The sequence below is a fragment of the Bos mutus genome, chromosome 12 (assembly GCF_027580195.1).
Source record: "Bos mutus isolate GX-2022 chromosome 12, NWIPB_WYAK_1.1, whole genome shotgun sequence".
NCBI classification, from domain to species: Eukaryota; Metazoa; Chordata; class Mammalia; order Artiodactyla; family Bovidae; genus Bos; species Bos mutus.
This window is the reverse complement of record NC_091628.1, coordinates 29116600-29130973: the sequence shown is the minus strand read 5'-3', so window position 1 is coordinate 29130973 and position 14374 is coordinate 29116600. Positions and strand designations below refer to the sequence as shown.

At 42.3% G+C, this 14374-nt stretch overlaps 1 protein-coding gene across 1 annotated transcript in view; it reads left to right on the top strand.

Moving 5' to 3' along the window:
• The window catches only part of RXFP2 (relaxin family peptide receptor 2), a 198058-nt gene that overhangs the window by 142641 nt on the left and 41043 nt on the right, over positions 1-14374 (top strand). Inside the window, exons 3-4 of the mRNA XM_070380214.1 lie at positions 9853-9999; positions 12502-12579. Coding sequence (XP_070236315.1) covers positions 9853-9999; positions 12502-12579 — 225 coding nt within the window. The remainder of the gene's footprint in view (positions 1-9852; positions 10000-12501; positions 12580-14374) is intronic.

Genomic DNA, 14374 nt, shown 5'->3' with positions numbered 1-14374 from the left:
TTAGATTTGATGCTATAGTAAACACTGTTGATGCTATTGTAAAAGGCATTTTTAAAAATACTTCATTTTTCAATTGTTTGTAATTGATATAGAGATATTAAATTGACTCAACAGAAACCCTTCATAAACTCTATAATGCTAATAATGTATTAGTTTGAATTTGTTAATGTTCACACTGATATCATTTGTGAATAGTGACAATTTTATTTTTTCCAGCATGTATATCATTGATTTGCTCACCTTGCTTTACTACATTTGCTAAGTCCTCCAGTGCAGACCACCCCCAGCCCCCCCCACACACACACACACAAAGTGTTTATTTATTTGGCTATACCAGGTCTTAGTTGTGACTTGAGGGATTTTTAGCTGTAGTATGAGAACTCATAGCATGTGGGATTGAGTTCCTGGACCAGGGATTGAACCTGGGCCCCCTACATTGGGAGCTCGGAGAGTTAGCCACTGGACCACCAGGAAAGTCCCCAGTATAGTCCTGAGAAGATGCAGTAACAGTGGATATCACTGCCCTGTTCTCAACCTCCAAGTGAACATCTCCAAAAATTTCCCATTAGGTATATTATATGCTATGGATTTTTATAAATATCCTTAATAAATCAAGTAAGTTGCCTTCTATTTTTAGCTTGCATAGTTATTTTAAAGTCAGGATCTGATCATTTCCTCTCTGGAGCCTCTGTTGTAAGCAAAGTTAAAGACAAGTGACACAGTGGCAGAAAACATTTGTGAGTTATAGAACCGAGGGGCTAACCTCAGCAAAGAATTCTGCTTGCATTGCCAGATTCAGTTTTCTCACACATAGTTCCAAACACTGTGTTCCAGTCCACTGCTGTCAGGAATGAAAGTTTCACCCATCCATGAGCAAAAATAAGTTAGTCTTTTGTAAAGCTAAATGTATTCCTTTCAAGGGACTGTCTTTTCTTCTGTGCATATATTCTCTCAGATTTTTAACAATAAAATACTGTTTTTCTTATAATAACCATTCTAATAATCATAATTTAGGGTTTTTTTTAATGTTCTTGTTTGACAAACTAAAATATTAGTAACTCTTCACAGGTCCCTCTAAATTCTTTAACTGACTTGATTCTGACCTAATGCATATTGGTGACATTCAGGATATTGATGAAGAAAAAGGAGCCAACACATTAAGGAGATGGGATGGGACTAGAGGAGGACCATGAGAGAGTGTGGAGAAGAAGGAAGTAAGCCAGGACAGTGAGACATCACAAAGCCAAGGAAGAAAGGCTTCAACCTGGTGACTGTGGCTGGCTGGGTCAAACGCTGGCAAGAATTAAGCAAAATGAAGACTATCAAATATCTATGGTGTTTAGAAATAAAGAGGACATTAGTGATTCCAGTGGGAAAAATTTCAGTGGAGCAGCACAGCGAAGGCTGATGCTGTGAACTGAGAAAAGAAAGGGTGGTAAGGAACTGGAAACATTGGCTAATATGATTTTTCTGGGAAATTTCACTTTGAAGGGAGGAGTGTCTCAGCTCCAGTAGGACTGGGAGTTGTTTAGTTGATTGGTTGGTTGCTTGCTTGCTCAGTTAGTTGGTTGGTTGGTTGATTTGTTTGTTTTGAAGGTTAAGAGGTGATTGAGTAAGATTAGTGTTAATGGAAAAGCCAGTGGAGAGACAGGGATATTGAAAATACAGGAGAGAAAAGAGATAATGCTAAGAGATGCTGAGAAGAGGAGATGAAGTGGAATATAAGACACAGATGGGAGCTTTGTCTGAGGGCAGGAAGGGAGCCCATCAACCTTTGTGCAACATAAAGGGCGCATCATCCAGGGCCTCAGGCTTGGACCCTGTGGCTCCTACACAGCTCAGCAGTAGCAGCTGTGTGAATGGAGCCCCGCACTTGTGCGAGGTTCATCCTGCCCGGTTGTACGCAGCAGTCTAGGACACAGGTCAGTATGTAAGTTGGAGTGACACAATTTGAGACAGTTACCACCAAGAAGAATAGCCCGTGAAAGTCCCTCAAGACAGAGCAGCCAACAAATCAGAGAGGGTTAGAAGAGAGAGGTGAAAGGAAAAAGGTATCATCTTTTCTCCTCTCCACATCTCCCATGCCAAGTTTCCATCAAATTTCACCCCATCTCCTTCATAATAACCCTTTCCACATTCTTCTTCCATTCACCCATCACAGTGTTCATTCTCTTAAGTTCATTTTACACGGACAGGTTTTAGGAAGAAGTCAGTCTCTTACAGAACAAGATGTGGATTTAAATAGTAAAAGACCAGATACGAACCTAAAAGGATGCATCCCTCAAAATGAAGTTTAAGCAGTGAACTGATCAGTAGAAGAGATCTGTTGAAAAGAAGTCTTTCTTGTGCCTTTATATACCTTAGAGCCCATCAAGAGCCATGGTGTTCATTGCGCCACCCACATAAAAGCACCCAGCCCAGGGGGACATGGGGTGGAGATCCATCCCTTGTAAGGATAATGTTGGCAATTTAGAATTCTCTTTTTTTTTTCCCAATTTAGATCAACACATATTGAACCAATACTCTATTCCATATAGTTAGACATTGTTTTTGGAGAAGGAAATGGCAACCAGTGTTCTTTCCTGGAGAATCCCAGGGATGGGGGAACCTGGTGGGCTGCTGTCTATGGGGTCGCACAGAGTCAGACACGACTGAAGTGACTTAGCAGACATCGTTTCCCCAAATTTGTCCAAACTTCAGACAATAACCTGAGGAGGGAGCTGGGGTGATAGTTTCTGCAGAAAATCTGTGAGTAGGATCATGAAGAACATTCACCAGTTGGAGGTGGTCAGTTTGTCTCAGGAGAAAAGAACAGAAACTGGGGACTTAGAGAAACTCAGTTAAGGCCAGAGTCTTTGAAATGGGAAGAAGGTGGAGTCAGTGTGTGCATAAAATTGGATCTGAGTTCTGCACACTCACTGATGTGTGCGTGCCAAATTTTCCTTCAGTCGTGTCCAACTTTGTGACCCCATGGACTGTAGCTCACCAGGGTTCTCTGTCCATAGGATTCTCCAGGCAAGAATACTGGAGTGGGTTGCTATGCTGTCCTCCAGGGGATCTTCCTGACCCAGGGAGTGAACCCGCATATCTTATGTCTCTTATGTCTGCCGTATTGGCAGGCAGGTTCTTTACCACTAGTACCACCTGGGAAGCCCATATTCACTGATAGGGCCTCACAATATTGTCAGGGCTGGGAGGACCCAACAGTGGAGTAAAAGGATAAGATTTCTAAGTTTAGAAAACAACCGCCACTCACCTTAACATAGACTTCCCTTGTGGCTCAGCGGGTAAAGAATCTGCCCGCAATGCGGGAAATCTGGGTTCAATCCCTGGGTCTGGAAGATCCGCTGGTGAAGGGAAAGGCTACCCACTCCAGTGTTCTGGCCTGAGGCATTCCATGGTTCGTACAGTCCTTGGGATCACAGAGTTGGACATGACTGAGTGACTTTCACCTTAACATCACGGCTTTTTTTTTTTTTTTTAAGAGAAGATTTTACTAGTTTCCTTCAAACAAATAATAAATCCTGTGCCCTGAAAAGGTGGGGTGTTAGTGGAGCTCAGACTCTTCACAGAGGTCGGGGGCTCCCGAAGGTGATCTCAGGTACTGGGCTGGATTCACCTTTGCTTCGCTGAGTGGCATTGCTGCTCCCCTTGGAGATCCTGCCACCTGAGCTCCAGGTGGGGATGGGCAGTGTTGTGTCTGCCTTGTGGACAGAGCACATTGTAGGCACTCAGCTGACGTTTTCTAGATGTTAAATGAATGCTCCTTCCCGTGATGCAGTAACTGTCTCTTTAGAGTCAACAGCAGAGGCCTCATCTCCATCTGAATTCCACGAGGAGTGGAGAAATGGCCTCATGGGCCAAGATCCCCTGGGCTTCCTGTGGGTGGCGTCCCCCGTCCCTGGTGGAGACGTGGAAAGAGCCTCAGCCAGAACACCAGGCTGAGAGGATAAGGACTTCCTTCCACAGCATGCAGGATGAGCGTTGGCAGAGAATCCAAGAAAGCAGAGAGGGACTCGCTCATCCCCATCAAGTCAAACTGAGTACCTCAAAGATCATTCTCATCTGTTTTTCCCCCTCAAGGAAGGGGTGAGCAAGCAGTAAAGTATGTCCTTAGGCAGCAGTCCAGTTGGCTTCAAAAAGCTATCAAGGAGTCATTTCAGAATCCCTTTGCACAGACATGTCTAGAATATTGACCAGAAGAGAAGAGAGGAAGACTATTACAGAGAGATTCTCCCCTCAGCTGCACGTTTGGCAGGGGTCCCATTTAAAAGCTATTGACACAACTTTTATGTAGGCATCCTCCATTTTTATAATCCCCGAGTTTCAATAAAAACTATCTCCACTTGCACAGATGGCAGGAAGAATAGACAGCATGATATGCTGTCTACAGACCGGTATTGGCTCTTTTTCAGTACATGCCAACTATAGCAAGGACTCTTAATCATTTTCTAAATTGTATAATGATAGAATGATAAATGATAAGCACTTTGAAGACTAAACAATATTTTGTCATCAGAATCAAAACATTAGTCTGCAACTTTGGAAATTTCACATTTTAAAGGGGTTCCTCCTTCAACCCTTCTTTTATTCCTAAATGACCCATTAATTCATTTAAAAAATTAATGAGCACCAACTAAGTACAGGCACTAGGTTAGATAATAAAGATTCATGATACAGAGGGCAAGGGGGTAGGTAGGGAATAGATTTTATTTCTCTTCCACATACAATTTTTATTGTTATGCTGTTTTCAGGAAGATTCCATTCTGGGGTGAAAAATGGGAATTTTTAGAAATACAGTTGGTAAGGTTCTGTTTTTACATGGTCAGTCTTTCCCCTCCCCTTCCTTCACCCATACTTGGTGAATGTAGCCTATTTTTTTCCCCAAGGAAAAGGAAACAACCTTGATCCTTCCTGTCTTTGACCCTGGATTGTTTGTCTCACTCGGAATGAGTCTGCATCTGTAGGATTGACATTTAATGGGGCCAGCCCTCGGGGAACTCAAGGTTATCTTCATAATAAACCCCATGAGAGAAGACAGTGTTCTGCCTTCAGAATATCCTACACAGCCTCAGCTGTCTATTTCAAAACTGTCTTTAAAACCGAGTCCTTAATCACCTCTTCTAGATCAATAAAAAGATATTATTAGAAAATTGCAAGGATATTTCTGTTGCCTAATCATTTACAATCCCCCTTCAGCTTTCAAGAGGTTGAGGTTACTTAAAACAGAAACCATGTATGTCACATGACTTTTAAAATAATAACATGAAGCAGTAGGAGAAGCTTTATTATAGTCCTGTTATTTCTCTCATAGAAGTTGTATAAAAAGATCATGCAATGGTAAGGCCCAGCAAGGTTCCATCAAAGTTTTATGCTTTTCACCTTGCATTGCAATTGCCAGCAAACTGTGGTGTTGGAGAAGACTCTTGAGAGTCCCTTGGACTACAAGGAGATCCAATCAGTCCATTCTAAAGGAGATCAGTCCTGGGTGTTTTTTGGAAGGACTGATGCTGCAGCTGAAACTCCAGTACTTTGGCCACCTCATGTGAAGAGTTGACTCATTGGAAAAGACTCTGATGCTGGGAGGGATTGGGGGCAGGAGGAGAAGGGGACGACAGAGGATGAGATGGCTGGATGGCATCACTGACTCGATGGACATGAGTCTGGGTGAACTCCGGGAGTTGGTGATGGACAGGGAGGCCTGGCGTGCTGCGATTCATGGGGTTGCAAAGAATCGGACACGACTGAGTGACTGAACTGACCTGAACTGAACATTAACCAAGGGTCTTCCATGGGCCAGGCATTCTCCAGCACTTCATAAGCACTAGCTGGTCTGCTTCCTGGGATATTATCATTAACCCAGTTTTAAATATGAGAAAACTAGAGTTTACAGCTTGTTCAAAGTCACATAGCTAGGGAGTGGCAGAGAGAGTTGTAATCTGGATCTGATGGTCTCCAGAGTACTTCATTACTAATGAATATTTTAAAATAGTGATTCACATCCCATTGGTGCCTCATGAGATCAACTTAGTGACTTGTGATGCCTTTTTAAGTGAATGAGATAGAATGGTAATGATCAGAGTTCATCCACCATAGTAAAAGGTAAGTAATATTTGAAGAAATTTTGTTTTCTGTGTGTGTGTATGCGTGTGTATTTGTATGCCAAATTTTGATGTGATGCAAAATTTATTTCTAACTGTGAGTTACTATCTTAATCTTAAAGCTGCTTCACTAAGAAATATTGACTCTTACTCATTCATATTCCAGGGCTTCCCAGGTGGCACAGTGGTAAAGAAACCGCCTGCCATGGTAGGAGACCCAGGTTCGATCCCTGGGTTGGGAAGAACCCCTGGAGGAGGACATGGCAACCCATTCTAGGATTCTTGCCTGGAGATTTCCATGGACAGAGGAACTTGACAGGCTACAGTTCATGGGGTCCCAAAGTCAGACATGACTGAAGTGACTAACACTTTCACTTTTATGCATGTTCCAAGCACAGGAGGACTAGTTTTTATAAACCTGCCCTCTGTAGAAATCTTTGTAAGAAAGCAGTTAAGAGATTTAAAAATCTATGACCTTTCATTGATTTTTTAATCTATGAAATCCTTTCCGTGTATGAATAGGCTTAACAAGCCAACCTCCAGAGCCTCACAGCAGAGAGTTTTCCTAAAATAGTCAGACCTGACTGGTCTTATGCCCAGTTGCTCACAGTAAATCATTCATCGATCACTACAGAAAAGGCAGAGAAAATATGTTCTGCTTTTGTAAAAACAAAAACCCAGTGGGGAGAAAAGAATCCAAGGGCCACGCTCCCCACTGAGGGAAGGCCTCGTGGATGCAGCGGGTTCCATAGGAGAGTGAGCATCGCCACATCTCAGTGTCCCCATGAAAGACCGGATGCTGGTCCTTTATGTGTTTGCAGGGTCATCAGGGTCGTCAGGACTAAAGCTCAGAATATCCAATAATCTACTCATGCTGTCTATCAATATCACTAAAAGCTTGACATGTAGTATAACTCAGACCTAGCTTTAGTGTCTGTATCAAACTCCTGCCCATTTACAAATGGCGTGATTCGTTAAACAAGGAGGGTCAGCAGGCATGACTGACTTTAGGAGAGTGAACACTCTGGCGGGAGAACACTTCATCACAAAGCAGCGTGGGCTGGGAGGACTCAGAGCTCACAGGGCATTTTCCCAAAGACCAGAGTAGAAGTGTCCTTCATATGCTCAGCAGCCATTCATTATTTTTGTTATTGTTGTTTAGTCGCTAAGTCCTGTTTGACTCTTTGCAATCCCATGGACTGTAACCCACCAGGCTCCTTTAACCATGGGATTCCCCAGGCAAGAATAGTGGAGTGGGTTGCCATTTACTTCTCCATGGGATCTTCCTGACCCAGGGATCGAAGCCACATTCCCTGCATTGGCAGGCAGATTCTTTAATGCTGGGCCACCTGGCAAGTCCACATTCCTCATCTTCACATGGAGACAGTAATACCAACAACACAAATGTGTTAGGATTAAGTGAAATAATTAGGAAACTAGCAGTACACAGTAGATGATGCTCCCCAAAGGTTAGATTGTCTAGTCCTCTGCTGTATTAAAAGGCACCATAAAGTGTGAAAGTTAAAGTCTCTCAGTTGTGTCTGACTCTTGGCAACACCATGGACTGTAGCCTGCCAGGCTGCTCTGTCCATGGAATTCTCCAGGCAAGAATATTGGAGTGGGTAGCCATTCCCTTCTTCATGGGATCTTCCTGACTCGGGGATCAAACCCTGGTCTTCTGGTTTGTAGGCAGATTTTTTACTGTCTGAGCCACCAGGGAAGCAAAAAGCACTGGACCCCCAACCCAGGGAAATTCCTAGCCATGACGCCAACCTTCATGGGCATGATTAGGAAAACTTTGCCAACATCCCTTGTTCCCTTCAATTAGTCATAATGAACTATAGCCCTGCCTGAGAATGCACTCTCCTTAAATCAATTTATTTGAAGTTTCATCTTGCACTTTTTTCCCCTACATTGTACATTTTATACCTTTGACTCATTTGTTTTGCAACTGGAAGTTTGCACCTCTTAATCCCCCTCTCCTATTTCTATCTAACCTCTACTCTCTTAAAAAAAAAAAAATGACTCCTAAATTTTTATTAGATATTTGCAAAAAAAAACCCCACATATCTTTATTTTCTGGAAAATATTCTTTAAAACTTGAGAGAATGGCTCTCACATCTATGTTTCTGGAATCTCTTTGGTCATCTTATCTACAGATATAGTAACTTTCCAAATATTAATTATGTTTCCTTTCTGCACTTTCTCATTCAATCTAGCAGTTATTCAGCTCTCATTCATTTTCTTTTATGTTGCCTGCACAAGGAGAAGACTTTTAGATCATCCTCATAGAGGACTTATGCTCCTTGAAATTCAGATTCCTGATTCTCCCTAGCATGATGGTTAAAAATGGGCCTCTGGGGTCAGAGAGATGATTCAGATCAATCTGTATGATTTTGCATTTTGCTTCCCTAACCCTGAAACTCTCAAGAGTCTTCTCCAAGACCACAGTTCAAAAGCATCAATTCTTCTGTGCTCAGCTTTCTTTATAGTCCAACTCTCACATCCATACATGACTACTGCGAAAACCATAGCCTTGACTAGATGGACCTTTGTTGGCAAAGTGATGTCTCTGCTTTTTAATATGCTGTCTAGGTTGGTCATAACTTTCCTTCCAAGGAGCAAGCGTCTTTTAATTTCATGGCTGCAATCACCATCTGCAGTGATTTCGGAGCCCAGTTCAGTTGCTCAGTCATGTCCAACTCTTTGCGACCCCATGAACTGCAGCATGCCAGGCTTCCTTGTCCATCACCAACTCCCAGAGCCTACTCAAACTCATGTCCACCGTGTTGGTGATGCCATCCAACCATCTCATCCTCTGTCGTCCCCTTCTCCTCCCACCTTCAATCTTTCCCAGCATCAGGGTCTTTTCCAGTGCATCAGTTCTTTGCCTCAGGTGGCCAAAGTATTGGAGTTTCAGCTTCAGCATCAGTCCTTCCAATGAATATTCAGGACTGATTTCCTTTAGGATGGACTGGTTGGATCTCCTTGCAGTTTAAGTGACTCTCAAGAGTCTTCTCCAGCACCACAGTTCAAAAGCATCAATTCTTCGGTGCTCAGCTTTCTTTATAGTCCAATTCTTATACCCATACATGACTACTGGAAAAACCATAGCCTTGACTACACAGACCTTTGTTGGTAAAGTAATGTCTCTGCTTTTTAATATGCTGTCTAGGTTGGTCATAGCTTATAGCTGAGATTACCCACTGTGCAAACTACCCAGTACACAGTAAGCCCAATGAGTGTTACCTGTTATTACATAGTATTATCTCTCCTTATTCCAACGTGGTCCTGAATTTCTCTCTCATTTACACTTCATCTTTCCTTCTGCATGTGTATTTTCATTATGTCACCTCAAATCCTTCTTATAAAGGATTAATGAGTAAATAAATCCATCTGTTTGATCCTGTTAGCTCATGGTTTTGCTTTCCTGTTTCCAGGGAGTGAACAAGTCTTTGATTACATACACAAGTAGGACAGTCGCTTTGACTTTGTTTACTCTTGCTTTCCTGAAGCAGATTCATAACGAGCCTTGATTCCATTCTTGGTAGAGTTAATGTTTGGTATGACGGTGATTATTTTAAATGTTATAATTAAGAACATTACTCAGAGAAACTGTAAACTAAGAGTAACGCCAGAAAACTCAACTCATAGAGCTTTGGGAAAATTAAACAGGATAATATGAAAAGAGTTTGGCCATATCAACAATTTCTTCTCATTACTTAAGATTCCTGTCCCCTCTTTCATACAGATTGTGCACTGACTGAAGGCAGTACAATCACTCCTTTGTGCCCAAAAGGATATTTTCCCTGTGGGAATCTCTCCCAGTGTTTGCCTCGTGCTTTTCACTGTGACGGCGTGGAGGACTGTGGGAACGGAGCTGACGAGGAGAACTGTGGTGAGTCCACTTGCTCAGCTCCATACGGACACACCCCCTTGTGAACTCCCCAGAACTGTGTGTGGATCGAACGCTAACAGTGATGAACTGGAAGAGGTGATTTGGTATTCTGTAGGGACTCCTATTGTGACACGACTAAACAACTCCTCTCCAATGGATTTGTGATAATTACCTGCATCTTCCTAGTTAGAGGTGGCTTGAATCAGAAACACAGTATGATAAAAAACAAAATAAAACTATTTTAAATCCTACTCAGATACCCATATTTTAGTTTTAAATGGCTTAAACGATGACCACTTCCTTCTGGCTTGGAAATTGGGTTCAGCTGCAAGAATATCTATAAAGTGTGAATAGATCTTCCTAGAGAAGTAAATTATTCAGTAGACCTATATCGTGTCCACTGCGTCCTCCCCAAGTCAGCAGGACATGACAGGCTCAGGGGAGACAGGCGCCTCACCCTTGCGGGGTTCACAGAGACCGTGTGAACAAGGATGTGGGCAAACTTGTACTTAAATAAATAATTTAAGAGAGTAGTAAGCCCCATGAGGTATGCAGATCAGGATAGTGGGAGAGGAAGTGACTTGGAGGAAAGGCTACTTTAAAGACATAGCCACAAAACCCCTCGCTGAGATGATAACATTTGCGAATGAAATGAAAGAAGAGGAAAACCATGAAATATTCTGGAGGAACAGAGTTACAGGCAAAGGAGACAGCAAATGGAAGGCCCAGAGGCTGAATGAAATAAGATAGCTGTGTTTGTGGGAAGTGAAAGCCAGACTGAGATGGGCGGAGCGAACAGGATAAAGAGGGTAAAGAGGTAAGAGAGGCCAGACCAGAAAGGTCTCCCAGGCCACTTTAGGTGTGTGTATCAGGACTGTATATGTCTTCTCATCTAACCTGTGCATTTTGCCCGTGGAGAAACTGATGTCCTGAGAGGTCGACATGTCTAGTTAGTTGTAGAGTAGACCCTAGGAACCAGGTGTCCTGAATCTGGAAGAATCGTGTGTGTTTTCTACCACACCAAACTGCCCCTCCTTGGAACGCCCCAGCTAGCAAGCAGGGGTGACAGCAGAGTCCAGGAGTGCCTGGTGTCTGGCTCTAGAATCTGCTCTCACGCCCCTGGGGACTCGTGCACACTCCCGGCACTCTGCCTTCACCAGCTGTGCGTCACTCCTCCTCAGCCTGTAGGACAGAGTTCAGGCGTCCCATCCTCACCTGAGAAGCTTGGCTTCCCGGCCATGCCTCCCGCCCTGAGGCTGTACCACTGTCTAGGACAAGCACCCTTTCTCTCTGCTGCTATCGCAGCAGATGGTGTGCCTGGATGATGGTACTAAAGACGGCCTCGTCTTCCCACCGTACTTCTCTCACTAGACAGAAACACCTTGCGAAGGGTTCTTACAGGCATCTTACTTGCTTTGGTGTCACCAGAGCCTAGAACAGGCAAGGACAGTCAGTGCTCTTGAGTGGAGCAGCTCTCTGGGTGCCAAGGGCAAGTCACTCACGTTTTTGCTCTCTCCTCTTCAACTGCTTGGGAATCTCAGACCATGCATGTTGTCTGCCTCATGCAAGTTTTCCAAATGCAAATTAAGTAATTCATGTAAAGACACCAATAGAATAATTATAAAAACTGTTGGGAATATTAATAAGAAATAAAAATAAACTAAAATTTGCAGGGATCTGCAAAAAGGTACCTATGGAAGGAGTTCCCTGTGGTCAAGTGGTTAGAATTTCAGGCTTTCACTGCTGTGACTTTGGTTCAGTCCCTGGTCAGGGAACTGAGGTCCCATAAGCCACACAGCGAAACCAAAAAAAAAAAAAAAGCAGAACAGTAAAGGGACCTGTGGGCAACTATTTAAATTTACTTTTCTATTTATATAAACTTTAGGATCCCGCATCATATTGTATGTTTTATTGCCTCTAATAGCTTATGCTAATGCTAAGATAATCATATTTCAAAAATCAAGCCTTCTTTTTTAAAAAGAATATGTTTTCATTGCTAAAAAAGAGAAGGAAACCTGGCAAATAAGCAGATCATATCATCTGACAAATTGAGAAAATATTTTTCTCATCAGGACTAGACAAACTTTATTAAAAGGAACTTCATTTTTGCCTTATTAAAAAAGTCAAAGGACATGAATTTTATCAGAATTCATTACATGTATCAAGTAGGTATCTACATACACATATACAGATTATGTTTTCTTCTGAGGATCTCAAAATTAAGATCAAACATTTAAAATGTCAGCATTAGAAATCGATGATATTTTTCAAGGTGGATACACATATGGAAAATAATCATCATATATTTAAAATATTTGTAATTGCAGAAACAGACAAAACTCGAGATGTTTGCCTGCTTTTTCTTCCTTACCATTGTCGTTATCTTTCTATTACTTAAAACTTTAAGTTGATTTCATGATCAAATTTTTATATTTTTGGTTTGTAACTTGATATTTTATTTATAGAATAACTGACACATGTTCATCACCGTGTGTTTCACAGGAGACACTAGTGGATGGGCGACTATATTTGGCACAGTCCATGGAAATGCTAATAATGTGGCATTAACACAGGAGTGCTGTAAGTGGTATTGGTTCGAAGATTCAGTATCAGCTTTGCGAGCAACATGATTTGTGGTGCATGGATTTACCTGGGTAGTGTCATTCATTCCCTTAAGAATCCCAATTTCAGTTCAATGTGTTTCAGTGGTCAACTGGTCTATTATCTGTTCGTGGGACTGAAAAGAGAGAAAAAGGAAAACAACATGCTCTATTCATGCTTCTTCTGTATATTAGCCTGTGACTGCACAAATGCATAGGTACTGAATACTTGTGACAAGTAATGAAGGTCTTACTCCCTTCAATCACCAACTTTTTTCAGCCCCTCTGTTAGACACTGAGAGGGCAAGGATAGCTAAAGTGTGGCCCCAATCTTCAAATACCTCACACGGTTCCAAAGTAGAGACAGTTCCTTACAGAAGCAGGAGTGATACAATATTAGTGCTGAACTGAAGGAAGAATGTTTGCACAAGTGGGTATGGAAGCCCTTTGGGAGAAATGATGTCTGTGCCAGGGAGGGTGAAAGATCCACAGACAAGGTGACACTGAGATGGACTCAGAGGTCCTTGGATGGAGGGAAGAGTAAGAGGTAACAGAATGAGCAGCGGAGCATGACCTGCAAAGCAGCGGGGTAGGAAGTTCAGAGCCTGCTTCCCGATGCCTTTCACATCGGTTCACAGAGTGTAAGATGTAGGAGCAGGAGGTGGACCTAGAGGGTGGGACCAACCTGCAGGGGGCTCTGGGTGCACAGTTCAGAGTTTGGCCTCTGTCCTATGGTAGAATTATCTCTATATACATACACAGATTATATTATATACTATATATTACACACAATATATAAATGGATAGATAATTATAGTGTATATATAGTTACATACACACATTAGTATGTATACATAATATACATGTATAAAGTACATACATTAATTTTTACATTATTATATACTTTATAATATTAGGTCATAGCTACCACTTAGTATATAGTTTACTATATTCAAATATATCATACATAAAATTAGAAATCAAAAAAGAGTAAATTACAAAAAATGAAAAATAAATATATGAAAACTCTAGCGTCTTCTTCCTGAGCCACGGCGGGTCATCTTGTACACACACCATTGTGGAGGCCATTGCTGTCCACAGTGGGCAACCACCAAAGTCGTGAGCTTATTTCCATTTAATGAAGAAGAGGAACCACATGACAAGAAGTGTATGGACCAATGATTCTTGCACCAGAATTATAAAGAATGAGTTAGAACAGTGTTCTCAGCTTGAGACACGTATGCCCCTAGAGAACATTTGGCAACGTCGGGTACATTCTGTGTTGTCACTTAGGAGAGGGGTGGGTGACTGCTGGCTTCTGGTGAGTGGAGGCCAAAGATACTGCTGAACCTTTTACAATGTGAAGGACAGCACCCACAACAGAATGACCTGACCCAAATGTCAATCTTGCCAGGGTTGAGGAGGAAGCTTGGTGAAGGAGACACTGAGCATTACATTTCTTGCAGTGCTCCAGACTAACACTAAGAATCTGAGCCCAGAAAACACCTCTGGGAGGAGTGAGGTAGGGAGGGCAGCAAGAGGCATTTCATAAGAAGAATCCAGAGGTTGAGGTGTGACTGACCTGAGGGTGAGGGAGTTACGCTCACATTTCTGGTTTAGTCAATTGGCCCAGCTTCGACTACACGCAGTTCTTCTATTGGTAAATAAAGAATTCCCAACCCTAGTAACGTAATCTAGTAATGTAACTACTTCAATGTCAGTTAAACATTGAAGTAAACATTCTGAAGTCATCTTTGAGAAGTTGAGATCATTAG